We start from the raw sequence: 27,712 nt of genomic DNA on the forward strand, positions 1-27,712 counted from the left end.
ATGTGTGCGTATTTGATTCCAATGCCTAATGAGGTCTAGTTTACATCAAGGACGAAAACTTGAAGTTGAACAATCTCGATTGAATCCGCAGACACATACCAATGGACAGCCAAAAAGCGCTCTCATCCGCCAAAATGCTGAACCCCAAGGCATCCACATCACCGGCTGCCAATGAATTCCGCAGCGACACTTTCACCACCCCAACGCCGTCTATGTTGGCCGCTATGGCGACCGCATCATTCGGAGACGACGTCTACCAGGAAGACCACATCACCACAAAGTTCCAAAAAGAAATTGCACGATTGACTGGGATGCAAGATGCCCTCTTCATGCTTTCTGGAACAATGGGCAACCAGATCGGAGTCCGCGTTCATCTCCACCAACCTCCACACTCTGTGCTATGCGACTACCGCGCCCATGTCTACGCCGAGGAAGGATCGGGGTTGGCAGTGCTGTCTCAAGCCATGGTGACACCCGTACACCCAGCCAACGGCATCTACCTGACTTTGGACGATGTCAAGAGGTGGACTGTCCTGGGCGAAGATATCCACACGGCGCCGACAAAAGTGATTAGTCTCGAGGTGACAATTGGCGGGGTACTAACTCCCTTGGAGGAAATACGAAAGATCTCCGAATTCGCAAATGCTCACGATATTAAAGTGCATTGCGACGGGGCTCGCTTGTGGAATGCCTCTGCAGCTACTAGGCATTCTTTGGAAGACTACTGCCAGTACTTTGACACCGTGTCTATGTGTATTTCCAAGGGGCTTGGTGCACCAGTTGGTGGAGTCCTTGCTAGCACCGAGTCCAACATCAAGCGGGCTAGGTGGCTGAGGAAGCAGCTAGGAGGCGGTATTCGACAAGCCGGTGTTTTGACGGCTCCAGCTCTGGTAGCGCTGGAGGAAGTCTGGCCCACCATGAAATACACGCATGAGAAGACCAAGAAATTGGAGAAAGACCTGGCGGCGATTGGTATTGTGCCTCAGATCCCGGTTGATACTAATTTCTTTTTCATCGACGCCAAGAAGTCAAATATCGATATGGGTGTATTGCTGGAGCAGTGTGGAAAGTTCAATGTGAAGCTGATGGATGAGCGAATTGCTCTGCATCATCAAATAAGCGACGACGCCATTGAAAACCTTAAGGCTGCTATTGCTGAGGCAGTGAGAATAACCAAAGCCCTGCCGCAAGACTATGTCTCCAAGGTTCCGCCGGGTGGGTATGGAAGCACCTCGAAAATGAATGAATATAGCTAGCTGGCACGTCGGGGTGTTCTATGTTTATAGAGACAGAGGATCAATGTGAGACAGAGCTGTTGGTGAAATTGATCTGGATTTTCCTTCGAATCCGAGTTCAGAGTTAGTTGTAGATTTGAATTTTAGTTTTCGAGTAATGCTGATCAAAGAAGGCAATTGTGAGAAAGACTAATAGTCTATTCCCTGCGGTGGGATGAACAATTCCTGGACACAATCATTCTAGAAAAGCTTTAGCTCAAAGCATCGATCAGGTTCAAACGACACCAAAACACAACTGTGACAGAACATTTTGCCATGTTGCAATCTGAAATTTTGTAAGAACTTTCGTAAAATTCACAGCTACTTAATTACTCGAAGACCTGCTCTCTCAATAAATCACGGATCTAAATGTTCCGGTAAATAGAAGATGCAAAAATACGATAGTAATGCTCAGACAAGGAATAAGATCAACAGCTATCAGCAGATTGTCAAATTAAGCACTCTGGGTCGGGTCACCCAGTGCGGCTGCCGGCTTATAGTCGCTGAAGTCGTATTCAACATCGTAGTCCTCCTCATCAACATCCCCATCACTGAGCTCGACGTCTTGGAGATTCTCCCCGTCATCAATCTCGTCACCACTAAATCCGTAGTCTTCCTTTCGGATCTTCTTCCAAGCGGCAATGGTTTGTCTTCGAGTAAGACAGAAAGGTAGCTTGGACAGTGCAACACACCCATCGTGAGTCACTTCCACGGTCTGGCCAACTGAGCTGGCAGTATCCGTGGCCTTGTCCATCAGAATGATATGGATAAAGAACACCATGCCCGGCTGTGCCACCACATTCTGACCGCGCACGAACATGGGGAAATCCATCCACGTAGGTGAGAATGTGGCACCCAAGCTATAGCCGCAACTGTTGAAGCGTTGGTCCCGGAAGCCATGCTCATCTGCAACACGAGCGTAGGCCTCAAACACATCGCCGATCTCTCGGCCCGGCTTGAGGGCCGCCATGGCCGCTTCCATCTGGAGGATGTTGATTCGGTGCATTTCTCGCGCCAGCTTAGTGATTCCGCCAATGGGAATCGTGCGCATCAGGCACGCATGATAGTGCTTGTATGATGCGGCATGCTCGAGCGTGAGCTGTCGATCGATCTTGTCTTTGCCCGTCGAGTAACGAGTAAGAACAGCCTTGTTGCCTGAGACAAGAATATTCTCGTTGGCAGGATCATCACCACCGCCCTCATAGACCGTGCCGACAATCTCTCGCCACAAGTCGCCTTCATAGGCCCCGGGCTTGGCCAGCTTCAGGGTACGGACGAGGGCAAAGTCGGCGAGATAAGCGGCCTTTCGAACCTTGCGCATTTCGGCTTCTGATTTGAGAATGCGCAGCTCTCGGGTGAGCAAGTCACTGTGATCCACCAGCGTACAAATGCCATCCACGGCTTCTTCCAGTGCCTTTCCTAGGCGGTGCGTCAAGGAGCATGAATCGGGTTCATAGCCGATTCGCTTGGATGGCGAATCGATTCCATAGTCCTGGAGAACTTTGGGGACCAAAGACACAGGATTGCTTCCGGCATCGTCGGATCGGATGAGGATATCTTTCTGATCGAGGGTTGAAGTGTAGAGAGCCTGGCGCAGATCCGGGATTCGAGTGATCAGCCGCATGGAGCCATCTTTGTGGAAGTACATGGCTTGGAAGAAGACATAGCCAAAGGTATCGAAACCGGTTAGATAGTACAGAGACTCTTGCTTTGTCATGAGAAAACCATCGAGGTTCTCTCGCTCCATCAGCGCCAGGACTCGCTGTTGACGCTCTTTGAACTCAGCCTCTGAAAAGTACAGGGCTTTTTTGAAGCGCTGGGCCTTCTTGACTGGTACCATTTTTGTTAATTTGTCCGAGGAGCAGGAGGAAAGGTTTCAGTTGCTGAGCTGTCTGGTTTCGAGGATACAAGAGCTCAGCTGTTCTTATATTATTGTCTTCCCCTCGTGTTGAATGCGGATGGGATTACAATCCGCTGGTCCAAATTAGGAATTTTGCTCCGTTCGTTCCACGAGCCCACGCAAAACCAGTTGCCCCTCAGCGGGAGCGACGCCTAGACCCCAAGACTAACGTTGATTGCTATCGAAACAGACTTTCCCGAGGAAAACACACTTGGATATCCACTTGAATCGGGAACTTAGTCCTCGTCGCTATCGCGATATTTACAACCTCTCCATCACGCAGCGATGGAACAAACGCCCTTCTCCGCGGTGACAACCAAGGCTGGCGGCCTCCTGATCTGAGCCCGAAGCATGAAGATTCCATATTTAATCTAAGACTAGAGTGTTGCCACCAGAACGGCTACCAGAGCACCATCTATTGTCGATTACACAGAGCCATGCCTCTTGAATTTACCGCAATAGCAACCATCGTTTTTGCTTTCCTGATTTTCCATGCTTGCTGGACACTGTTCTTCAGTCCTCTCGCGAGAATACCAGGGCCCAAACTATTCGCACTGACTGTTTTGAGACTCGCCAAGGAGGACTTTTACGGCACACGCACGCGGATTATTCACCGTCTTCATCAAGAATACGGCCCTGCTGTGCGTGTGGGTCCCAATGAGGTCTCCTTCAACTCACTGGCAGCCTTGCGCCTGATCTATGGGGCCGGTAGTCCCTTTGGACGCCCGCCAGCGTTTTATCGTATTTTCGATGTGTACGGGCGGTCACACCTGTTTACATTTTACTCCTCGGTTGAGCATGCAGCTCGAAAAAAGCTCATGAGCCAAATGTATTCCAAATCTAACGTCCTGAAAAGCCCGGTCGCGGACTCGATTCAAGAAAAGGCTAAGGATTTTATCAAGTTGGTCGAGTCTGATCCGCAGACAGCGTCCGATCTGGTCAAGAGCTTGCATTTCTTCTCCCTGGACAACATCACCTGGAACACATTCGGGGAGCGCGGAGGCACGGCGACTCTGGCGGGGCATGTGGCGGACAGGCAGATCTTGAGTGATATTGACGAGCCCACAGCGCGCAGACACTCATGGTTTCAGATCCATCTGCCACGTTATACTCGTTTGGTCATGTCCGGCGGCCCGTACTTGACATCGATCCTTGATGTAATCGGTCTCCTCCCAGGAAAAAGACCAGTTGCATACAGCGGACTTCAAGACTATGCCTTAGCTACCTTTGACACCCTTCGAGGAGATAAAACCTCGGTACCAAGATGTGATGGCGGTCTGATGATGAGGCTGTTAGATGAACAGGGCAGCAGTTCTGGGAAAACACCAATTTCCGATATGGACATCGCCGCAGAATGCGCGGACCATCTTGATGCCGGTCTGAAGACGACAAGTGATACATTGATGTTTGCTCTATGGGCGCTATCGCTGCCCGAGCACCGAAGCTATCAAGAACGTCTCAGGGAAGAAGTGAAGGGCATGGAACCCGTCCTCAATGGCAACGGTTCTACTTTACCAGCAGATGTATGCGACCGCCTTCCTTTCCTTGATGCCGTGATCAAAGAAACATTGCGTTTATACGCACCTATTCCGGCATCCCAGCCCCGGACCAGCACTCGAGATGCAATCATTGATGGCTTCCATATTCCTGCCAGGACAACAGTCAGCTGCCAGGCGTTCTCCCTCCATCGCAACCCAGAAGTATTCCCCGATCCAAATACATTCAAGCCCGATCGATGGCTGGCAAGCGACATGGAGACTGCCGAAATGAAACGCTGGTGGTGGCCTTTTTCCAGTGGAGCGAGAATGTGTCTTGGAATGCAGTAAGTCCTGGTTCTCAACTTTCTATTGCATATCTGACTCAAGGTCTCTGCCTTGAACCAGCTTAGCGCTCGCAGAAATGAAGACATTGATGGCAGCTATCTATCAAGAATACACGACAAAAATGGACCGGGAGTTTGAGAAGTCATCTCCAACTGCGACAAGCCGATTTGAGTTGGTATATGATGACCACTTTCCCATACGCGAGGTTCGTTCAGCTACCGTTACTCTCAAAACGGAATCAACAACTCACCTGTGATCAGGACAAGAATTGCCGTATTAAATTCGAGAAATATTGAATGGTTGAGTCAGATAGTGAATCCACAGGTCATTGACCAACAAGCTTCCTGTTCATCAAATTTCCGCAAAGGGCTAAATTAGATACAGCAGTGCAAGTCCACAGTGCCTCTGGTTGCTACTTAAGCCAAAGGATGTCTTTTTAGGTGTTCACGCCATTCAGGGAGTAAATCTATAAGAAATATATTCTAGTAAGGACCTACTTAGTTTATATTATTTACTAAACTATTAGGGCCTTAAGAACTATTATGGTTTCTTGCCTAGAAACTAAATGGAAAACGCAATAGTTTCCGAAACTAGGCTCAAAACCCGAGTCAATTACGGTTTGGTTCGGCTCGGTTTTGCGGCCTTGCGGTTTTTGGCGCACTTTAGTACCGATATACCTAACGGACCGTTTTCAGTGGTAACCTCATCAAGATGGGGTCTCCAGGAATAACGTCACATTCGCATATTCTCAGCGTTTAGGAGACGCCTACCTACTCGATACATATTTAACCCTGTGGTCCACCTCAGTAAGTAGATCTTCCTGGGTAACGCGCGAACTCTCATGAATCACCTCAAGGATTCGGTCTTTATCCGCCTCGGTGAGCTTCTTTGGGCGGCCAGGGCGTGGCTTCGAGACACTGTCTCGTCTCTGGCTCTTTAGTAATAGTATGACGTATTGTTGAGAAAGGGATCCAGGGGCAACGCTTATGAATGCGCTTATAACCCCAGCCGATATTATGCAATTCGTTTATACGTAGAGCGTAGGGTAGGTGTAAGCTTTTTTCCAATGCGCCTTCAATAGATCGTCAGTAGGTTAGAATGACTTTCTAGATTGCAGAGACTCAACATCTTACTCAAAATAAACACGATTGTTGAGATATGAAGTTGCCATTTATCGCTTTTCATTTGGTGTTTTGGGGTTGCCAACCCGACCGTGAATTACGCTAAGGCTTGAATTCCCCTCCCTATCCTCTTGTCGTCTGTATATAATACGAACCAATCACCTTAGGAGAGCTGACCTGTAGAAAGAGAAGCTCTGATTAGACAGGAACTGTCTTTTGGTCAGGAGGAAGGCAAAGAGTCCTGTCCGTGACCTATTGTTGTTTTTTACTTAAAAAAAGGGGGGTGGAGAGGTTAACGCAAATTGTTTCGACTAGGGCGAGAAGAGTATCACTTCCAGTCTAAGCGCCCGGCTTGCATGTTTTGCGCCTTCTCATGAGGGGCCTTGTGAAACCATGATGGTGCAGGATTCGCTTCACAATCCAATATGTGGGGCCAAGGCAAGTCAAGGAGGCGAGGGAAGCCATTGTGAGCGTGAGAATGAAGATAGCGGGTAATAAGCCTCTGTGATTGGTGGCACGATGATTTGACACCATCACAATGCATAGTCAGACGGAGTGGACCTGCCCTCCAGCAGGGTCCCCGATTGGCGCATGATTTAGGCACGGCTCGGGGCGCCCGGCAGCTTAGCAGAAGAGGTATCCATGGCTTTCTTCGCTCTTATCAAATAGTCACCGTGTTGCAAATCCCTCAGCAAATGCCAGTGCTTCTATTTCTTTATTCAATCCCCCCATTTCGAACGATACCTGCTCTTCCTCCTCGCCACCCAAAGGGTCACCACCCAAAGGGGCGGGAGCTCGGATTACCCTCGAAGGTATATTATATTTCCTATGCAACTGCGGGCCGAAAATAACCTCAAACTGTGTCAGCAGGGCTGACTTACCATAAGAGCTACTTCTGGGGGCGCTCTCACCGTCCAATCATTCTGCATAATCTATCCACGGCGTTCGATGAGTGGTCAGTACCACTAAGTACAACAACGAAAAGCAGGTGTTACATGATTGAAAATGGAGCGCAGGAAACCCGCACGTGAGACCCTATCCTGATCAGTTACCCGTATTCTATGGCCTAACTAGAATCCGACTCACTAGTTACACCGGAAAATTACATCCGAGCTATCATTTCACTGTCTAGGAGGTATTCGAGCACGTCTTCCTTTCCTGGAAACCATTACTTCGATATTGCAGAATGGCTGCGACAAGACCGCCATCTTCTGAATTCAAAGAAGCTGGAAGAAGACTCCACCCTTTTTGCTTCCAAGTCTGAACAGCCTTACGACTTAGTCGTGGTATATGACTGCGGAGAGAGGAAGTGGAACGTGCAACAATACCGCCAAGAGCAACACAATAATTTCTCTGCTACATCCTCCGTTTCATCAGAGCACTTGGGCCAAGTAGTCTTTATCCGAGGCTTCATATCGCCATCTTGGGTGTCAGTCCTTGGAAGTAAATATAATATCGATCCGGAATTCTTTCGGCGACATATGGATTTCCTGTCTACCAATGAGGGTAGGCATTCTTACAGCTTCCCATCGCTTGCCAGCTCATCAAACAACATCTTTCGTCTTTGTGTGAGCACTATTCTTCACCGCGATGATTTTGGGGGACAGAACTTGAAGTTGCAGCGCTCAGAACAACTCACTGAGCTTGAAAAATACAAGATACACCAACTTGGATCTAACAAAGTCTGTTGCGGAGACTCGTTGGTACGCGAGTATGCTACTGTGTGCGCGTCCTTCTCTGTGATTGAACAGTGGATATCGATTTATATTGCGAAAACGAATAGAGGATGGGCTGGTAAGAGGTTAATCTTCATCCTTAAATGATACTATTCGCTGATGTTTATCCTCAGTCATTGTCTGGATGGACCATGGAAGACCCTTAGAGCAATCCCCCCGGGGCCCATGGACTAATCACATCGATGCTAAGGCAATACCACTACCCGTCCTCCAACATCATCCGAAAATGGCATTTAGAACGACCAGCAGCCATCCAAGTACAAATGCAAATAATACGGCAGAGTTTCCTCAAAGCACAACCTTGCTTCCGTTGCAGTACGATTCTTTGATCGCTCTTGTCGATTTGGCCCGCCGCGTGCCTCAGGATCCACTCTCCATATGCATTCCGTTGTTTGCACACGCGGCATTCTCCGAAGTTCAATTTCTGAATCTTATGGAATCCAGAATCCAGATTCAGATAGACCAGATCGTTGCAGAACATCCAGCGGACGCGTTGGGAACGCTTCAATACTTCACCAACATTCTCAACCGCCATGCCCAGCAGCTGAAAGATAGCGCTCGTGCACTTTGCAAACTCGTTGAACAGAATGGTCAGGGATCAAATGGCGCCAAGACTGAAAGTCTGACGACGAAAAATGCCATGGCCTCAGGTCATAGTACAAGGCTGCCTTCGGAGACTGAGATGACCGGAATCTTTTCCTCGCCTAGATCTGACGGTACGTATACACCAAAAGGCATCATGGAAGACTATGATCAACTCTACGTCCGTTGCATGGACTTGTCCAAAATGTGTACCCAGGGCATAAATCTAGCCATGAACAAAGCCACGATCGACGAGTCCCGCAAAGCCATTGAGCAGTCTAGTCGAGTTAAGAGACTGACTCTACTCGCTACACTGTTCATCCCTCTCAGTTTTACTTCTAGCCTGCTGGGTATGAATATTGACCTCCTGGGGCAAAATGCAGTGAAGTTTTGGTGGTTTTTTGTCTTATGTGTTCCGATAACTTTGGTTGCTTATAGTTTCTATCTCTGGGATATTCAGTTCCTGAAGCGTTGCTGGGTGAGGTTCTGGAAAGGATGTCGTTGCATTAGGAGAGACATAAAATCCGGAGGGAACGAGAAGGATCCGGGCCATATTGTATGATGAAATTCCCAGTTTCTTGAAGACAATGTGTCGCATAAATTTTTTTGAGCATAATACCGCTAGACTAAAAATGCACCATGGGCGACATTCTTGGTCTATACGGTTATTTCTTGTTCTGACATAATGTCAATACCAATCATGAGAACATAAGTATGGGAGCCTCCACGAAGAACACTTCAGTCATCAGGATTTTCAACCCATAGCACATTCGAGAACAGAGCTGATTTTTTCTTCACCTGGCTGGAAACATGATATGAGCTGACTCCCGACCGGACCGTTCAGTTTTTCGTACTGGGCTTGGACTTCGTTGCTCTCTTTTATGTTGAGGCCCTCTTGTGTGGGTCCGAAATCACGCCACTGCGGGGCAGAGTTTGTGACAAAAGACTATTTATTGGTGACTCCATGTAGTTTAGAGGATTGAGGATTGTATTTTGGAGCCCCTTCGCTCAGTGTAGTTATCACGTGAGTCAGCCCGAATGAAACCCTACGTGAAAGTGGGGTTTGCTGGAATAGGGGTGAATGAGTCGGCGTTCACAAGCTGTATTAACCAACTCCGAGCTTAACCCTCATATCTCTCTCGGTAATTTACTGGAGTCGTTGGCCTTTTTCAGTTACCCATGGCGTTTTCAGAAACAACGCAAGTTCTCCAGATAGTGCCTACTTAGTCTTGTGAAACTAAATCTGACAGACGCTTCCATCAGCTTCCCGGCGATCCGTGCCTGCATTTTTGATCTAGACGGGCTTCTCATCAACTCCGAAGACATAATTACTCTGGCCACGAACCAACTCCTCGAAAAGTACGGAAGGCCCGCTTTTACTCCGTCAATTAGAGCCCAGCTTATGGGCGTCCCGGACTCGACAAACGGCGATGTATTCCACAACTGGGCGAATTTGCCCATCCCTCGCGAACAGTTCGCCTGTGAATTGAAAGATCGAATGCGAAGGAACTTTCCGAACTGCACACCACTGCCTGGTGCGGAGACACTTGTGTTAAATCTCAGCCGCGCACGTAATGCTTTTGGGGACAGGATTGAGCTGGCATTGGCATCCAGCACCAAAAGTCAAAGCTACGAATTGAAAATTTCGAAGCCGGAAACGAAACACCTGTTAAGCTTCTTCCGACCTGATAGACGAGTCCTGGGTGATGACCCGCGGGTACGAGAGGGTCGAGGGAAGCCGGCACCTGACATATATTTAGTCGCTTTGCAATCGCTTAACTCAGACTCAGACAGGGACCCCATCTCGCCCAGCGAATGTTTGGTGTTTGAGGATAGCGTGGCTGGAGTAGAGGCTGGTAGACGGGCTGGGATGAGGGTTGTTTGGGTGCCACATCCAGATGTGGCTGCCGAGTATCAGGCGAGTCAAAAGGATATTTTGGCTGGGAAGACAGGGATGATTGAAATAGGAGACAACTGGCAAGTAGGAGAGGTCGATGACGGCTGGGCTGAAAGCATATCAAGTCTGGAAGATCTCAACTATGAGAAGTACGGTATCGATGTGCAGTCTTAAATATCTTTATGGAGCAGGCTTAGTCAACGTCGGGCATTGCCACCTTCTCGCAGGATCACACGAACTAGCTCCCCCCGCCAATAAGGTAAGGTGGGAAACAAATAAGATTTAGATCCTCCTCCTGCATGTCTTTTTCCCTGGGTCCCGGGTACCTATGAGTCGTGTTCCTGTCGGTTTGACTTATGAGGACGCAGATTAATAGAGACGGGGTATTCTGACTTGCTGCAGATATTGGTGATTGTACAACCTACGATATATCTCGTGTAAAAGACTACTTTGTCTGCGTTACAATTACTTGATTTGTTCTTGCTATTCTTCCTTATTGCTAAACCAATTTCTATAGAAATATGTGATTCCGCTGCATGTTGCGCATTTATCATGGAATATCTCGATCACAGATCTCTTCGTAGCAACTTAAACCGGCTGATCGATCTGCGGTACGGCTATTGATCAGTTTCAGGATCATCGAACCGAGCGGGTTTCCTTGAGGCTTGGGTCACTATCCCCCAGCTACCTGCGATAAATAGAAGCTGGGAGTTGGACGCGCTCTTTCCCTTGGTTACGATATTTAGTCGCCTGTTTCTACTTAATGCTAGAAGTGGGTAACCCTGGGCAGGCCACATAGCTCCATTAATTCATTTGTTGAGCGAATGGATTTCATGCCACAAACATACCCCCGTTTAATGTCCTGGGCCATAATACCATCTGCATGATACACAATCTCTCAACTGCTAGTGATCCAGATACTGAGTGATCTAACGATCAAGCTCAGAAAACATACCAGCGGTTCAGAAATTCATAATTATACCGGGATCTCAAGTGGTGACAACTTCGATGACAATCCAGGAGCTCATGAGCACAATCGCCACTGTTAGCACAAAAATGAGAAAAGTTCGCATCAACGAGCCCAAAAAGCAACAATCTCGTCAAAGTCTTCCGTCGTCAAGCTATTCACATCTCGGTCCTCTTTGCTAATCTCTTTCCTCAAGCGACAGGCAACCTTAAATGCAATGGAAGCTTTTTGAATCTTGCCAGTGATCTCAAACAATTTTCCCTTGAGAAATGTAGTGCGGGCAATTTCGTTTTTGCATGCGCTTGGATCAACAGACCAGATATCGAGCGCCACATTGATCATACCGCTAAGAGAGAAGTCAGGAAGTGTTTGACCTACTTAGGAGGAGTGCCGCACTTACATTGCATCCTCATGTTGGCCTAACCGGATAAAATGTTCAGCTACCTTGTGAGCGACATTTGCAGTGTAAAAGTCTCTCTCCCCCACCGTCGACAGCATATGGTGCCATGCTCGCTGGTGGTACTCGAAACTGTCATCCCATTGGTTTTGCGCCGCACGGAGGTTACCAAGTGCATACAGGATCAGTCCAGTCCGGACAGATTCCTTGTCATTCTTCCCCAAGGCCTTTTCTCTACCAGCCAAACTATCAAGGAGAAGCACGTTACACTCTTCAAGCTTGCCTTGCGCAAGAAGTGCCCAGCTTAGGTTGGCTTCGCCGGATCGGGGAATGTAATTGCCGAGAGCTTTGCGCATTCGTAATGCCTCCTTAAGGTCGGATTCACCTTCTTCATACCGTTTGTCTTGTATGCGAGAGATTCCCCGCTCCGCGTAGGCGAGGTATAGCCTCTCGTCTTCAGTACCCAAGACTTTGCATATTTTGGAAACTAGATCTAGGGAGTTCTCTTTGTGAATGCGGCTCGTCTCAAAATCGCTCGCATCCATGGCGATAGATCCCAGGCAGAAGTAGATGTCTGCAAGCAGGGAATCTCGATCTGCGTGTGTTGTTGACTCACAGATACTGCGAGCTGTTTCGAAAAAACCATCGAATTGTTTTGTTCGTCCACGCTCTTTTTGGTACCTGGTAATATATTAGACCACATAATACCAAAAATATCTGGTGATTGCATACGTACCATGCAGCCTCAGTCAAAAGCTTTGCGAAAAGCATCTTAGTGGCATCAGGGGGATTTGAGATAACTGGCCATATCTGGTGTATTTTTAAGACGTGGGGGTAAGTTGCTGCGCAGTCAGGCCACCTTCCAACAGATAACCGACCGCCATTTGATTTTGGCAGAGGTAGCTCTGGCTCCTTTGATGGCTTGGGCATTGCTGATGGCCAACTCGACCAAAGGGCACGTAAGACATGGTCAAACATGGATTGTTTCTTCGTGTCATTTATCGTAGCCAAAACGACGTCTTGGATTATGCGGTGGACCGATACTTGTTGCTTTTGTTTATCTCTTTGTATCAAGGATGACTGTAAGAGGTCGGTTCGAGCCTCAATGTAAATACTTTTCTTGAAATGTGTGCCCTCGACCTCAAGAAGTTTTGCAGCCAATTCCATCAACAAGTCTTCGCTAATAGTATCTGGATCAACGAATGACATCAGCTCCAATAGTTGTCGAGACTGGGGCTTCAGCTTTTCAAGTGCCCAAACAGTTGAGAGGCTATGATTGTATGTGACCAAATTAGTATCGAACTTTGTCTCATAGAGATTGGCGTGTTCTTCATGATCCAAATACAGCTCGAAAAATTCAGACAAAGTGAGGTCTTGTCGTCGGATGATACCTGCCATCTGCGAAATGGCCAAAGGAACACCACCAAGTGTATCAGAGATTTGGTGGATTATATCGTCATTTGATTCGTTGGAATTGGTGGCGAGATGGTTGAAAAGGGAAAGGCTATCCCGCTGTGTCAGTGGACCGAGATCCAAGCCTGACGGTCTTCTCGTAAACATGTTTTTTGCCAATGGATCGCGGCTAGTAACGAGGATCGACCCGCTACCTTGAGGCCAGTAATCTGCTAAAATCATAGGGTCATCTGCATTGTCAAAGACCAGAAGCCACGTCGCTTCAGAGCTAGAATCACCGGGTTGTGCAAACTCGTCCGAGCCTGACAGATGTTTTCGGGGATTGGAGAGCCATCCTTTCACAATTTCCCTGGTAACAACTTGGCTTTTGCATTCCGCCGGATCTTCGAGTCCCAATGCTAACGAAATTTCCTGGTAATGGTGATCAAGCTTTGCAATCTTATCTGCCATCACCCAGAATACAGCATCGAAGGATTCTTTGTGACGTCGGGAGAATTCGCGGGCTATTTCTGTCTTTCCAATACCACCAAAACCGCAGAGCGCAAACTGTCGTAGACCGCTGCCTGAAGCCGTTGCTATTGATTTTGAAGGCAGAAGCTCTGTAGCAAGACGCTCCAAGATATCTTCGCGACCACAAAAATCTTCATTGGCAGAATGTGTGTTGAGAAGGATGCAGGGCAAGTGGAGCGGCTTCTTATTCTCTGCAATTGGCGGCGTGGGATAAACAAGATCAAAGCCTGAAATGGATGTTCCTTCTGTTGCTCTATTCGATATCCATTCTGTTGTTTTGAGAGACGGCCATTTCGTAGAGTCCTGTTGCTCAACTAGGTAATGTTAGGGAAGTAAATTGAAGAGTCATTGGTATGAGGCTCACCTGTAAGCGGGAATTCGCTCATTGTAGGTGAATAGGTGCTCATTGTGGCGTATTGATACTCGTCTACTGTCATTAGCAAGATTTAGTAGCTTTTCGGTATCTTCACAACCTACGCTCTTCAAATCGCATTGCAACAAGATTCACTGCATCATACAAAGTCTCGTAAATAAAGTTGTTGAGTACTGGTAGACCTTCACCACCAACACTTTTGGTAAATAGACATGTATCAAAATGGTCGAGATTGAGGCCGACTACTGTTTCCATTGGGGCATGGGTCGAACATGCTTCACGGTTCACCAACTAGAGTCCGAATTAATTTCCGCAGCTTGACTAATGACTCCTGACTTACTTGTTGGTATTTCTGCCGTAAAGTTGTTGAGCTGTTTCTCGATTCTCTCAGTTCATAGACGGATAGTAGAGGAGTGCGGAACGAGATCCCTTCGAATCTATTTGCAAGGTCCAGCAAAATGGTGCCTTCTTGCTCAATGTTGGCATTCGGAATCTTGAAAGCCCTATTGGTTGTTGCTTCTACGATGTCTCGAAACCGCATCAGGTTCATTGATTTGTCGCCATAACGGTGTGGAGTGCTCAGGAAGATGACCCCCGCGATAGCATTGACCACTGATCCGTACCGAGGAAACTGCTTGTTGGCAACGCACAAAGATTGCTTGACTATAAGGCCGCCCAAGCTATGACAGACAATCAAAATTGGCTTCTTGGTGGTCTAGAGAAGGCATGTCAGCAAAAATGCTGACCGCTTGAAGGGAACGAATCCTGCCAATGCCACTGACCAGATCTGGATCATATCCTGATAGAGCGTCACTTAGAATTTGGAGAAGGTCGTAGCCTAGCATCAGAATTGACTCCCATGAAGGTCTGCTCCCCGTAAATGGCGAGGGATACTCGTAGGCAAGGACGCGTGTTCCAGCACCGGAGCCAGGCAGGGTAGTGAGCCACTCGGGCTTAGCAAATGGCCAGGTCGCGGGTAAAGGAGTTCCAATACCGGGAACGAGAACGATACTAGATTTGAGGATAAGTGGATGTTGTGAACCTTGGTAGTCTTTTCTTACTCAACACCTTCCCGAAAAGTATCGACTTGATCGCGCAATACGTGAAGTTGGCCGGCGGTCGCCACAACGCCCCTTGTTGTGGCCATGGTAGTAGCACGCATAGATGGCCTAGGCAATGACAAATGGAGAATTAAATAATCTCTAATTTTACTGGTAGGAGAAGTATAATATGGTTGGGAGGGGTCGTCGGTGCGGGGTTGCCTCCTGTTATAGCAGGCGCATATCACATGATCTGCAAGCGTGCACCCATGTGAGCGAGTAGCCCTAGCTACATAACCTTCGCATTCGAATGGCTTATTACTACATAAAGATGACTTTGCTAGTTAACAATTTTGATAATGGACGGTCGTCCATACCAATCATTGTACGACACATATGTTTCGCAATTCCCTATTAAATCTATATCGTACAATACTTCCCAGAACACAGCAGTGTAGGGGGGCCCTCAGAGAGAAGGGTGCATGACAATCTGACCCCAACTCTAGCTTAGTCATTGGTACGTAGCCTTTTTAACTCACAGAATGATTGTGCATAGGCCATCTTGTCAGTGCACGAGCGCCGGCGAGGATAATGCAGGCATTCACCATCCCTAAAAGGAGTGATTCTATTGGCCCCATCTGATTATTGTCTGCTGAAGTCGGTTACTATCAAGTTATGTGCTATCTCTTCCACCGGGGCCTCCTACCCGGACGCTAACCATAGTTGGATGTGAAGCTAGACACGGGCCGTAAACTAATAAACCCCAATCAAATGATAAAAGCTAACTATTATCCGAAATAACGTAAGCTGTCCAATGTCCCCCCTGCGCTATGAAGACCCATGCTGACTTGATTTGAAGAGAAAGGACGAAAGGCGGCTGGATGAAGTTGCCATCATGCCAGAAGCGACGAAACAATTTCACGAAAGAATCATGCCGGTCATTGTTTATGTCGAAATAGGGCATCCACCAGTATTATTCAGCTAGCTACTAACCTGTTTTGATTAGCTCCTTGGCACATTGCCCCCTATCTCTTCGCGCATAGCTTAGCTTTCTACAAGACACACTCTCTTGATTCATTGGCCTACACGTTACTAGGCGATACAATTCTTCCGCCTTTGGACAGTTATGAGCCCGACAGCGATCGCCTAAGCAGCTATATAACGTCGTTTCGCTATGTCTTCTCATGAGAGGAGTCCGCCCTCTATAGGCGTTAAACTAGCCACCGAGGACGATTGGCATCAGTGGCTATCGACTGTCAAAACTATTGCCTTAGAAGCGCAGATTTGGCAATATATCAACCCGAAAAATCCTACAGAGCCCCCGGAGCCTATCGAGCCTCAACGGCCGACAGCAGCCACCGTCGCCGGTAATCCAACAGCCACCGTTAACGACCTAAGCCAATCAGACCTTCAGCGTTATCAAGCGCTCCTATCGATTTACCGCATCGAACGAGACGAATACGACGCGTTCTTTCACGCCCGTCAGCGGCTAGTTCGAGCTATCTTAGCCAGCGTTGCCCAGGCAAATCAGCACTACCTTACCGGGCTACACACGCCTTACCAGCAGCTCCTAAAGCTTCGAACAGTCTTCGCACCTTCACCTCGCCTATATCGACAACAGCTACGCGTTACTTGGCGAGATCAACTCGAATATACATCCAATCAACACCAAGATCGTCAAGCTTGGCTTATTCGGACCGAAGCGCTTTATAACGAGTGTCTCAGCGTCGACGTTCCGGAAGTCAAAGATAAAGATGCGTTACTATACGACTTCTTAACTGCTATCCGCGCAGCCGGCAACGAACTCTTCTTCCAAACTTGGTATCAACACATCTTCGTAGCCAATCAAGACATCGATTTCTATCGGCTTGTCCACTATCTTCGTGAGGCCCAGCGGCTAGAGAAATCACAAGCTTCTACCAGAACCGGCCGTCTAGCTATGTCAACCCTTAACGGTCAAAGAGAGGCACGACCAGCTTGCGTTTGTGGCTACAATCACCCTTATAAGCGTTGTTATTACCTCAACACCGACGCGAGGCCAGATGGTTGGACGCCCAATCAAGATACGGCCGAATCGGTCAACAAACGTCTACAAGACGACCCAGAGCTTATTAAGCAGATCCAAAAGACCCTTCCTGGCTTTAAATCAGTCGTTTTTACTACCTTCAGCGACGTCAACGGCCCTATCGGGTCTATGTCACGAATCGCTATGTGATATTTTATCGTTGTTTTGATGCAGCGGCCGGCATACAGGTCTAGCCATCTATATCGTTGTTTTGATGCAGCGGCCGGCATACAGGTCTAGCCATCTATATCGTTGTTTTGATGCAGCGGCCGGCATACAGGTCTAGCCATCTATATCGTTGTTTTGATGCAGCGGCCGGCATACAGGTCTAGCCATCTATATCGTTGTTTTGATGCAGCGGCCGGCATACAGGTCTAGCCATCTATATCGTTGTTTTGATGCAGCGGCCGGCATACAGGTCTAGCCATCTAGCGTTGTTTCCATGTTTTGCTTAGCAGCTAGCTGAGGGGGTGTGTCGAAATAGGGCATCCACCAGTATTATTCAGCTAGCTACTAACCTGTTTTGATTAGCTCCTTGGCACATTGCCCCCTATCTCTTCGCGCATAGCTTAGCTTTCTACAAGACACACTCTCTTGATTCATTGGCCTACACGTTACTAGGCGATACAATTCTTCCGCCTTTGGACAGTTTACACTAAAAATGGAGTGACGCATGGTATTTACGCACGGCCTGGAATTGCTCTGTCGGACATAGCCTGACGTCGATACAATGCTCTATCATCGAGCCGGGCTTGTACAATATGGCCATACTCCAAATGAAGAAGCCTGATAGAAACGTCCTATAGTTTCCTCACGTTGTTCGCGTTGTTCGCCTGGCCAATATATGAAGGGAGTTCATATTCATACATGAGTGGGAACGTAACAGTGGCGGGAGCAACCAAACAATTCATCATATTGTCGGAAGCCACAGCAGATAGCTTATGGCTGAACAGGGAAGAGCCGGTCTAAGAACAGCCTGAGGAGGGGGAAAGAGGCAAGGAAATTGATGTAGTGATAGGGACTAGATCTTTACCCAGACTTTTTACAAGATCAGCGGTCACAAGGAAAGCCAGTGGTAAACCTGAGTCAGTGTTCTGTGCCTCCATGGGAGAGTGTGGCCCTGTATAGCAGAAGGTAATCAGGCCCGACTTGGCCTCGGAACAATCCTCGATCAGATCGGAATATATCGAGTAGCTTCTTCATAAGTTACGAAGCTGGGAGGTGAAAAAAAACATATGGGACTTGTAGCCGTTGCTATTCCCTCCACACTAAGAATGGCTTCGTCGAGTCGTGTTGACAGATAAGAGTCACCGATGACCACCAGAGAATAGGATGAAAAGACGGGAAGGAGGCTGTATGCCACTTGGGCTTGAAGTAGACTGATAGAACACAGTCAAAAACTGGCCTGGAGTAACAATAGTTCCAAGGACCGGGGATACAAGAAGTGTGCTTAAGGGTTTTCATTGGCTTGAGTGAAGGCCCTTGTATATGGCTACTTATGCACTGTGAGGACACTAGTGTCCAATTTTTGCCGGGCTGATATTCAACAACTGATGGCATTGATGGTTCCCTACTACTATTCAAACACATCCTGCGAAACAGTGACGGTCATTGTCTCGCCAGGTACGGCGGACTATTTGACCCGGATCGACCGTGGGAGAAAGGGCCACGACGATATAGAACCATAGCATCTCCATTGTACTACACATCTTTAACAGGTCTCTGACATGTTGTAGAACTACTATTAGAGCGATGAGCCAATGTCAATGCGGATGGTGGGGATGTCGGCAATGCTCTCCAGGCAGCTTCTTTTAGAGGCCATATGGAGATCGTGCAGATGCTATTAGAGCGAGGAGATGAGATCAATGCGAAGCGTAGGAATTTCGGCAGTACTATCCAGGGGGCTTCTTTTAGAGGTCGGTCGTCATCGAGGTCTGTGGCTCATCGTCCGTTCCATCCTGATCTGAGCGTCTTCCTCTTCTGCTCTGATCAACTTGTCGCTCGGTAGCATAATCGCCTTATCAATTGCGACCGGCAGACCTCGATGCCGTCCACGAATCATCACAGCACAAAGAACAAGCTTGCTCAAGGTATGCCAGGCCCCAGAAAAACTATAAAGTTGATTTGGAAGACCCGTACTAATCCCGACACATCCGTAGGCGCTCACGGTCTCGAAAATGATGTTGAACGCAGAGAACGTGACAGGGTCACGGGTGAATTGGCCCGCCTCCACAATGCAAATTATGATGACCGCCAACGCAATCCACCACAGGTCGTACGCCATCTGCGCCCGTAACTGATGCCGGATAAAGGAAATCCTTCCGGAGGCGGGAGTCATGGACAGTCGACTTCCCGAAGATTCTGAGGATGATTCCTGATCATCCTCGTTCATGGATGGGTCATCTGCATATATTCCCAGACTCCTCTCTTCGTATACATTGGAGTGCCGCATCGTTATCACAACGGGATAGACCGAGATATACATCATCACCACGTAGATTACTTGCGTCCCTAGCTGGAGTGCGGAAATGTTGACCACGTAGAAGCCCCCGCTTCGGACGCACAAGGCTTGGAACAATCCGTCCAACACACGTGATCCACGCGGGATGGCGTTCACAGCCGGATTGTCGATCTATTGTTGAGGATCAGCAAGAGAAATCAGTATAAATGGATAGTCGAGCGACCTACATTGAGCACTTCAAAGGCCACCCAGTCAATACCATTCAGTACAATCACAGAGAGAAGCAGCCACCAAGTATGGGTACTGGGAAACAACGTGGTATAAGATCGCCGTGGATGGTCCAGGAGGAACTGTACCGTGTCACGGAACTGATCAAAATACTCGTGATCGGGTATCATGAGTCGAATAGCCCGTATTATCCATCGCAAGAATATCGGATAGCTTTGAAACCGTGTCAGCACACTAGGACTCCTATCAGATGACCCGAATGACGTTCTTACCAGGTGTTGCCAGCCAGGATCAAGAGGCCCATTGTGATAAGCATATAGGTGGACGTTTGAAAGGGAACCTTGAAAGGGATGAGACATGTCGAGTCATTTGAGTGAGGAATGAATCACTAACCATGTTCGCATCGAGGATGCTCATGCCGGAATTATTGAATGCAGAAATCGCAAAGAAGAAGCCGGTCCACCTATTTCAAAAGAGACCACGGTTAGAATCCATGACAAATACACAGTCAAGGACGCTATTGAAGGAGCTCAGAGAGCAGGGGCTGGAAACGGTGACAAACCAAGGATTTAGGCCGTTAGACTCGGTCTCTGACGCTTTGTTCTGTGCGAGATATGCTCCCACCCCCAACCCGCCCAGCAGCTGCCAGAGGAAAAAGTAAATGGGCACGATGACAGCCAACAAACAGACTGCGCGGTACTCGGCACCTCCGAGCTGCTGTCGTTCCGCTTCAGTGAGGTTGTGGAATGTAGAATTGCGGTGTAATTTATGGAGAAGGTTCAGGTGAAGATCGCCTCCATCAGAGCCCTCAGAGGACGGGCCTCGCTCCAATTCGCCGAGCGTGGTGGAGCGATTCAGAACATTTGTGTACGGAGAAAGCATGCGTCGGCGTAGCTGGCTAGCTTGTTGGTCTTCAGGGCCATTTCCGGCGTCGGAAGCGAATGCAATATGAGCATCACTATCCGCGTGGCTCCTTTGCTCCCTGATAACTTGTCCACTGGGCAGTTCTCCGTTGAGAACTACAGGCTCAGCATCATCTCCAGCTTCTGAAACAACTTGGTTCGATTGCTGGCCGGCATGTCTATCATCAGTGCGGCCGGGCCTGGGGTCGGACACTAGGTCATCTTTTTCTGAGCTCCCGGGTCGCAAAGTACTCCTAGGGTCAACCGGTGCTCCCCAGCTTGGAGAGCGGAACATGGGTAGGAGTCCTGGCAGCCAAGTACGTTCCTGGGGCATAGTAGACTGTCGGGAGAACGAGCGTGACCTTGCAATTACACGGCCAATCCCAATCTGGCTCCGAGCTTTTCTTTGGAGACGCTCTGCTTTCACAATTTCTCCAAATCTTCTTTCAAAGGCCTGTTTGCGAACTAGGACCATGGCGATTGACACCCAGATCTACGTCACATTAGTCTCCCCTCTAATCAGACGTAGTGGATCACTGCTGTTCTTACCGCCGATCCAGACATTATCAGAAAAAACAACAGGACTTGTTGAAATGTATTGAGTGTAGACAGGTTCACCGTGTTCATGCCCGCGAGGGTCATGGCGCTGACAGTCAAATATAATGAGTCAATGTATCGCACACTCTGGGCTGGGGAAGAGGTGCCCCAGAAGATGGCGGAGGTAATGAAAGAGAGCCCGATGAAGTAGGCATAATGGACCGTAAGAAACCGTATCCGGGGAAGATAGGCCTTCATCGTCTGGTAGTGGAGTCCCACCATCATGAAGGTGGGAGCACTTTCATGCTGGTGATCTGAAGCTGAGGATAGACAGTCGTTCGAGTCCGGCTCTAACTTGATTGGATGTTGGCCCCTAATCGCGTCGGCCTCCGACACGTGGTCGGGATTGTGACACGCCGAGGCAAGCGTAATGACGGCCCACACCGTAAAGCTTATTTCTGTCAGGTGACCCACTCATAGTTTGAAGTCATCAGCAAACACTCTAAGTTAGTTAACTAATTAACATAAGCCTGGTTCTGGCGATCAGCTCAGCCAGACTGCACGGATCGGAACCAAGGTAACATCAATAATGAATAATGATAAAAATAATCAGTAAATCAAGAATGTACAACTTCCAGGATTCGCATAATGTCAACCACCATACTACTAAATGGCCGGCGTGCGGCCTTACGTTCGGAGAATAAAGCATAATATGATATACGATCGAAAGACGTAGACGGTTACTTAAGTCGACTTCGAGGCAATTGAAGACGTCGAACCTTACCAGCAAGTGTCCCTTAATCCAGAGCTTGTTGCTATCTTTGGGGCGGCAAACCTTAGGTAGCTCACTTATAGTATCCGGATATCTTGGCTGCTTACTAGTCCTTGCGTCTATCTTCGTCATCACTATCCTACCTTTATCTATTATGTAGTCTTAAACTATTGCTTAGGATGAATACGGTATATCTACCTAGAACCCCTCAGTATCGATCTATTCTCACTCCTTGGGGTATCAGGGAATAAAAGTCCTAGGGTCAAGGCAAGATCTCTTCGCACTAAGCACTTTTTACCTTGGTCTTTAATCCTTTCCTTCTCGCATCTGCTTGGCTCTGGTCCAAAATTCCTCGGTGGGATTATGGAATTCGTTCAACTGGGATAAAACTGAATCAGATACCGATCACCATATACCTACAGGAAGACAACAATATATATCGTCTCTTGAATCGAAATACAGGACATTTAGCCTCCAACTCCTCTCATTCGCCTTCTCGAGTCTCCTCGACTTTTTTCCTAACCTTCACGGTGAGACCATGAAACGTTATGATCTAGGAGGAAACCAAATCGAGGACTAATCACCTTCTACTTATCCTTAGACCCTCGTATATAATATCTTCATGGAAGGTATCATCGAGAGCCCAGCCGTGGAAGGTATAAGCGAGAGCCCTGCCCAAACACCAAGATGGGAGGACCCAATCGTGGGTGACTTGGGTACTCCTACAGGGTTATGGGCAGAGCCGATCCGCCTTCAACGGTGGTCCCGAGGTCGACGGCTACGATTAAAACCTGGCACTCTACTGTACCTTATGCGACAGATGCTGTTGCTACGTGAGCCTACGGTTAAAATACCAAACAGAAAGAAGGAAACATGGCCAATGAGAGAACACGCCTTCTACGGACGCATCGGTCAAAAAACCGAAAATGTTGAGGCGGTTGAGGCTCAAGCCAAAGGGGAGCCTTTTAAACAGCAATGCACTAATTGCGAGGGTGCGACGGGATCTTTTCTGGGTGTCAGAGTCCTTGGCAAGCGCCACTGCGCTAATTGCCACGTGGACGGCAAATTCGAACGTTGCAGCCATCGAAAAATTCCTATCTTCCCTGAAGAATCTGCTGCGGCACTTTCAGCGCCCAACCCGACTAATCAACCGAGCTCCTTGAGCCCTCTGGAGAATGCAATCTTGCGTCGGAATGCATTGCTGGCGCTAATTGCTATCGAGGACGACAATATCGCACGCCTTACTGAGGAAGCTACAAAGAATTCGGCGCTCTGATTTGAATTCTTGAGAGTTGAGGTTGAGGGATGAGGACGGAACAGGATGAATATAGTATAGTACGTTCCTTTTTAGTCTGCGGTGGTCTCGGAACTGAAGACCCTCTATATGAATGTAAAAAGTATGTTAAGCAAGATGCCACGGTCCTCGTAGTAAGATCTGTAGTCAAGTGGGGTGTTAGACTATATATAAAGTACACCTAGCTTTAGAGAACAATAAATACTGAGTGTAGATTACCTATAGTTGGTATTCAGTTTAGATATAATTTAGGTACAATTTAAGTGCAGTCGAGATTTCGGAGTTAACTTATAATAATCATAGCCTGCCACCTCGAACACTCTGACTGCCTTACTCCTTTGCAATGGCCATTCCTTGGAGAGCAATTTTATCCCCCGTGACAGGAAGGTGAAGTTGGAAATGTATAATCGTTTTGCAGCCTCGTGTCATGCCCAATGAGTAATCTCTCTGATCTCCCCCCATTCCTCCATCTGGCTCCTCCTCTTCTTTCTCCTCGTCTTCCTCTGCTTCTCCTGAGCTACGTCCTCACACATTCCCGTCTCCATCTGGCTCCTCTTCTTTCTCCTCGTCTTCCCCTGCTTCTCCGGAGCTACGTCCCGTCTATTTGCAACCACTTATCCAGTATGGATTCGTAAGTCACCTCACCTTTCCCGTTGTCGTACTGGGCACTCAAGACTAATATGAGGTTAGCACTAATAACAAAAACAGCCAGGGAGTTCCCCCTCCCCCTTACCAGCAGAACACACCAGTTATTCCGCAACTGTAAGAAACCCCGCTTGGTGATTCTTTGGTTTGAATACTGATTTCAATAGGAACGTACAGGACCCCCCGCACCTTGTGCTCGGGCAACCCGAGACACTCCCTCCCATCCCCGTCGGCACTGATCTCCTCCCAGCCGGACCGTAGGCACACTACATCAAGCAATTTCAGTTTGCTGTTGCCACTGTGGGCAGGCACTTCAAGACGCCTCTCCTCGAGACGATATCTCAGAAGACCTTTCGGTGGGAGCCGTTACTTCGGTTACAATACGCGGTGGCTTTGAGGGCTGTTTCCTTCCACGCCCAGATTGGTGCGTCCGTTGCCCGTGTAGAGGCGACAACTATCCAGATTGTCGGCACTCCGGAGACAAGTCTATGCACAGTATGTCTATCTAATAAGGGACCTTTCTCTCATTGCACCCGGGACCCTGCCACACGCCGGTGTGGCAACTGCCACTGGCTAGGGCGTTCGTGTTCCTTGGACCCGGATCCAAACGCAACGAGTTCCACAAGGCGACGTATGCATCGTGTCTCCCGTGAAGATCTTGCAAGCGCTGCAGACGAGCTAGAAAGCCTCCTCAAACAACGTGGGTCCCTCCGAACCTGCCTACGAGGAATCGTCTCGAAGCTACACGAGGATCAGGGGGCAGTGCGGCGGGCGATACAAAGCAACGCCGCCACACACCAAGCGATTGCCGCGCAATCATTCGCTCAGGCCCACCAAGTTCTGGGGATTCAAGCTACGGACATCGAGTGCCTTGGGAACAAGATTGAGGAGTTACGGAGGGAGCAAGAGAGTATCATCAATCTCCTCACCGAAACTGACCCCCGGTGAGACGCTCTCGTTCGTAGTTTCTTAAGTACGTACTCTACTTAACCTGGTGACTTTGATTGTGGATAAAAAATTGCTTACTAACTGGATAAGCTCAAGGCAGCCCGGTCGGTATGGACAGGTCGAGGCACGAGAGAGAATAAGCGATAGGGTCGAAGAGAGCAATACATAAACAACCAACAGCGAAGCTGCCGCGAGAGAGACGAGCCAGAATCACACGGTTGATAAACGCCCTGCCAGCGGTAGATCCTGTTATTACCTCAGAAGAATTGAAAAACCGTTATGCTTGACAGCAAGAATTTCAAAAAGGATAGAGTCTCAAAAGTTTCGAGGAAAAACTTCGTCGTATATCTTCCTTGATGTGTGTGTCTGCTCTGCAAGCACCCGATTTCGTACCCGACTTGGCTGAAATCCCCCAAGACAAACCAACGAAATGAACTGCGGAGAAAAACGATTTAAGCCGTATAACATCGCTGGATCCTCCCACTACATTAAGTACCCATTAGTACCGTTCTGGGTCCCTACAGACTAAGATGACCTCATCCTCCTACCTGATCTCCATCAGAGCTCACTGCCACCTATTTCATAATCGATGCCGACGAGTGTACTATGGGTCTGAATCAACTGCTTGGACTGGTCATCCTGAAAGCATCAGCGTATCCACGTATCAAATGGATTGTCCCGGGTCGTAACTAGCTAGCTACCGAAGAGTCTCTTGACGCTGCGACGCTGTCAAAACTTTAAATACATCTTCGAGCAGAGTCATAGACTATGAACTAGTGGATGACCCATGGTTAACGCCCGAGTTCACCACCAGATTCAGCCCTAACTCGGGGGTCCCTGCAGTTCAAGAAACATCTCGACCTAGCAACCAACACCAACCGACACAGAAACCAAGCTGTTTCTCCATGAGCCACGTCAGCATGAATCCACGACGTAGATAAAACGGCCGCGACTCGCCGTGCTATCTACGGACCCTGTCCGTCAACAGAAAATGGTCTACCTCCGACTCAAATATACTCTTAGCGGTGGCTTTTGCCACATGATGTACACACGTTGCTTGCTGATGTCGAATGCATCATCCGCCAGCTCCATGTTGAAGCGGTATAACAGCCGAGCCAGGACGAGCTTTGTCTCTGCATAGGCTAGGTTCATCCCAATACAATTGCGTGGCCCTATCGAGAACGGTTGGCAACCCTCCAAATGGTCCTGGCGCGTCCAGTCGGGCCGCTCGTCGGTCGTCAACCAGCGCTCCGGGGTGAAAACGCGGGGCTGAGCAAAATTGACTTGGTTATCGTACGCGGCCAGGGCATAGACGGTCATGATCGTCCCGCCGGGAATGAAGTGACCGCAAACGACCGCACCTTCTGGGGGTACCTCACGACGCAGGTCTGAGGGCAGTGGCGGGTACATGCGTAAGGCCTCGTTGATAACGGCGCGCAGATAAGGCAACCCAGCGAGTCGGTCCATGGTGATGTCTGACTCCTGTGGACAGGCGGCGTCGAGTTCCATGCGCAAACGAGCGAGCGTAGCAGGGTTCTTAAGGAGAAAGTAAAGGGTGCCTGAAAGGACTGTGGCAATAGTATCACTGCCAGCCGGGATGATGAGCGCCGCGTTGACCTCCATCTCCTGGAGGGACATGGACAATGATGCATCACGCTCCGAGTTTTACTTGCTGATGTAGGTCCAGAAATCATGGCGAGTGCCGTCAGGGGGCAGTTTTAATCGTTCTTGCACCTTGGCGTAGCTGCGCCGTAGGTGCTCTTGTCCCTTGAGAAGATGGCGAATCGGACCCACAAGAAGGGCAATAGGGAAGAAAATGCCGAGCATCTTCGCCGTGAGGAAGTAGTGGGTCGATTTGAAGAAATTGATGAGCAGTGTCACCCAAGGATGGTAGTCCTCGTTCAGGAGACAATCGAACGAGCTGCTAAAGGCGAGGGTCCCGATGATATCGAACGCAAGGAATTCGAACCACTGCCCGATGTTCACCAGATTCTCCTTGCCGCTACACCGCTGATCCAACCGGGTGAGAAATAGATCGATATGTTCCTGGAAATAATGCTCCTGCTCACGCAAGGCCTGATCAGAAAAGGCCCGGTTCAGAGCCGCCCTCTGGCGGGCATGATCCGGACCGTTCGCCGTGAGTAGGTCGGGTACACCTGGACGAAGCTGGCGGTATCCCGATTTCTTGAACTTCACCGCAGGGTATCCGTAGATCTCCTTCCAGGAGGTCGGTGCAGTGAAGGAGACCAGATCCGGGCTAACCCGCACCACCGGTCCATATTGAGCGGGCAGGTCCCGAACAGCATGAGATTCCAGGCCTTGAAAGCTAGAAAAAGCACAGGGAAGGTATGAGAACTTGCGGAGAAGAGGACCAGGAAACTTCGCCTTTGGACTAAGAGTGGTCATGTACAAGGCGTAGCAGACGTAGTAAATCGCGTACTAATAACAGTATAAGCATCACTCGTACAAAAGGAACTATACAGGACAACAGAATCACCTACTGCGATAGCGCCGGCCTGGGCAATTTTGGCCCAATGCTGATCCTTGAGCACCCAGAGAGCCCCAAGCCCGTGATCCATGGCGATGACAGACAAATGATGAGGTTAAAAGTCGACTGTTCGCACTGCAGAGAACTTCTGGTGATTCAAATTGTCTGTCTTTATTAATACCTATAATCCTAGGTATATAATCTCAGTTACTAGACCTAATCTTTAATATATATTAATATATATATGCACCTCGCCCTCAAAACTAGCAAACACCGATAGCAAATTGAAATTCTTTTAGTGTCTAGTGTCAGACTCCATTCTGCAAGTCAATCAATCAG

The 27,712-nt window shown here is 48.6% G+C and overlaps 11 protein-coding genes across 11 annotated transcripts; 6 read left to right on the forward strand and 5 right to left on the reverse strand.

The window, feature by feature from the left end:
- Nucleotides 1-134: 134 nt before the first annotated feature.
- Nucleotides 135-1,256, forward strand: N7482_002849 (threonine aldolase family protein; the record flags this gene model as incomplete). The annotated part of the gene is made up of 1 exon (XM_056684974.1): nucleotides 135-1,256. The coding sequence occupies one exon, from the start codon at nucleotides 135-137 to the stop codon at nucleotides 1,254-1,256; it is 1,122 nt and encodes a 373-aa protein (XP_056548580.1).
- Nucleotides 1,257-1,728: 472 nt separating this feature from the next.
- N7482_002850 (M24 family metallopeptidase) lies at nucleotides 1,729-3,114 on the reverse strand (the record flags this gene model as incomplete). The annotated part of the gene is made up of 1 exon (XM_056684975.1): nucleotides 1,729-3,114. One exon carries the CDS (start codon nucleotides 3,112-3,114, stop codon nucleotides 1,729-1,731), a length of 1,386 nt encoding a protein of 461 aa, XP_056548581.1.
- Nucleotides 3,115-3,611: 497 nt separating this feature from the next.
- On the forward strand, nucleotides 3,612-5,253 carry N7482_002851 (cytochrome P450; the record flags this gene model as incomplete). The annotated part of the gene is made up of 2 exons (XM_056684976.1): nucleotides 3,612-4,996; nucleotides 5,058-5,253. The coding sequence occupies 2 exons, from the start codon at nucleotides 3,612-3,614 to the stop codon at nucleotides 5,251-5,253; spliced, it is 1,581 nt and encodes a 526-aa protein (XP_056548582.1).
- A 1,870-nt stretch (nucleotides 5,254-7,123) lies between these two features.
- N7482_002852 (uncharacterized protein) lies at nucleotides 7,124-8,957 on the forward strand (the record flags this gene model as incomplete). The annotated part of the gene is given in 4 exon segments (XM_056684977.1): nucleotides 7,124-7,145; nucleotides 7,208-7,912; nucleotides 7,968-8,914; nucleotides 8,931-8,957. The coding sequence occupies 4 exon segments, from the start codon at nucleotides 7,124-7,126 to the stop codon at nucleotides 8,955-8,957; spliced, it is 1,701 nt and encodes a 566-aa protein (XP_056548583.1).
- A 1,185-nt stretch (nucleotides 8,958-10,142) lies between these two features.
- Nucleotides 10,143-10,507, forward strand: N7482_002853 (putative HAD superfamily hydrolase; the record flags this gene model as incomplete). Its single annotated transcript, XM_056684978.1, has 2 exons — nucleotides 10,143-10,153; nucleotides 10,231-10,507. The coding sequence occupies 2 exons, from the start codon at nucleotides 10,143-10,145 to the stop codon at nucleotides 10,505-10,507; spliced, it is 288 nt and encodes a 95-aa protein (XP_056548584.1).
- An 898-nt stretch (nucleotides 10,508-11,405) lies between these two features.
- On the reverse strand, nucleotides 11,406-15,155 carry N7482_002854 (uncharacterized protein; the record flags this gene model as incomplete). The annotated part of the gene is made up of 8 exons (XM_056684979.1): nucleotides 11,406-11,646; nucleotides 11,701-12,378; nucleotides 12,434-13,934; nucleotides 13,985-14,047; nucleotides 14,098-14,284; nucleotides 14,334-14,708; nucleotides 14,776-15,004; nucleotides 15,055-15,155. 8 exons carry the CDS (start codon nucleotides 15,153-15,155, stop codon nucleotides 11,406-11,408), a joined length of 3,375 nt encoding a protein of 1,124 aa, XP_056548585.1.
- Nucleotides 15,156-16,207: 1,052 nt separating this feature from the next.
- N7482_002855 (uncharacterized protein) lies at nucleotides 16,208-17,248 on the forward strand (the record flags this gene model as incomplete). The annotated part of the gene is made up of 1 exon (XM_056684980.1): nucleotides 16,208-17,248. One exon carries the CDS (start codon nucleotides 16,208-16,210, stop codon nucleotides 17,246-17,248), a length of 1,041 nt encoding a protein of 346 aa, XP_056548586.1.
- Nucleotides 17,249-19,022: 1,774 nt separating this feature from the next.
- On the reverse strand, nucleotides 19,023-21,508 carry N7482_002856 (Low-affinity potassium transport protein; the record flags this gene model as incomplete). Its single annotated transcript, XM_056684981.1, has 6 exons — nucleotides 19,023-19,730; nucleotides 19,787-20,000; nucleotides 20,060-20,127; nucleotides 20,181-20,250; nucleotides 20,350-21,182; nucleotides 21,239-21,508. 6 exons carry the CDS (start codon nucleotides 21,506-21,508, stop codon nucleotides 19,023-19,025), a joined length of 2,163 nt encoding a protein of 720 aa, XP_056548587.1.
- Nucleotides 21,509-23,726: 2,218 nt separating this feature from the next.
- N7482_002857 (DUF3716 domain-containing protein) lies at nucleotides 23,727-24,885 on the forward strand (the record flags this gene model as incomplete). Its single annotated transcript, XM_056684982.1, has 4 exons — nucleotides 23,727-23,923; nucleotides 24,001-24,054; nucleotides 24,105-24,194; nucleotides 24,246-24,885. 4 exons carry the CDS (start codon nucleotides 23,727-23,729, stop codon nucleotides 24,883-24,885), a joined length of 981 nt encoding a protein of 326 aa, XP_056548588.1.
- Nucleotides 24,886-25,881: 996 nt separating this feature from the next.
- On the reverse strand, nucleotides 25,882-26,523 carry N7482_002858 (cytochrome P450; the record flags this gene model as incomplete). Its single annotated transcript, XM_056684983.1, has 1 exon — nucleotides 25,882-26,523. One exon carries the CDS (start codon nucleotides 26,521-26,523, stop codon nucleotides 25,882-25,884), a length of 642 nt encoding a protein of 213 aa, XP_056548589.1.
- A 27-nt stretch (nucleotides 26,524-26,550) lies between these two features.
- On the reverse strand, nucleotides 26,551-27,464 carry N7482_002859 (cytochrome P450; the record flags this gene model as incomplete). The annotated part of the gene is made up of 2 exons (XM_056684984.1): nucleotides 26,551-27,324; nucleotides 27,387-27,464. 2 exons carry the CDS (start codon nucleotides 27,462-27,464, stop codon nucleotides 26,551-26,553), a joined length of 852 nt encoding a protein of 283 aa, XP_056548590.1.
- Between the last annotated feature and the right edge of the window lie 248 nt (nucleotides 27,465-27,712).

Source organism: Penicillium canariense, assembly GCF_028826845.1.
Source record: "Penicillium canariense strain IBT 26290 chromosome Unknown utg000001l_segment0_segment0, whole genome shotgun sequence".
NCBI classification, from domain to species: Eukaryota; Fungi; Ascomycota; class Eurotiomycetes; order Eurotiales; family Aspergillaceae; genus Penicillium; species Penicillium canariense.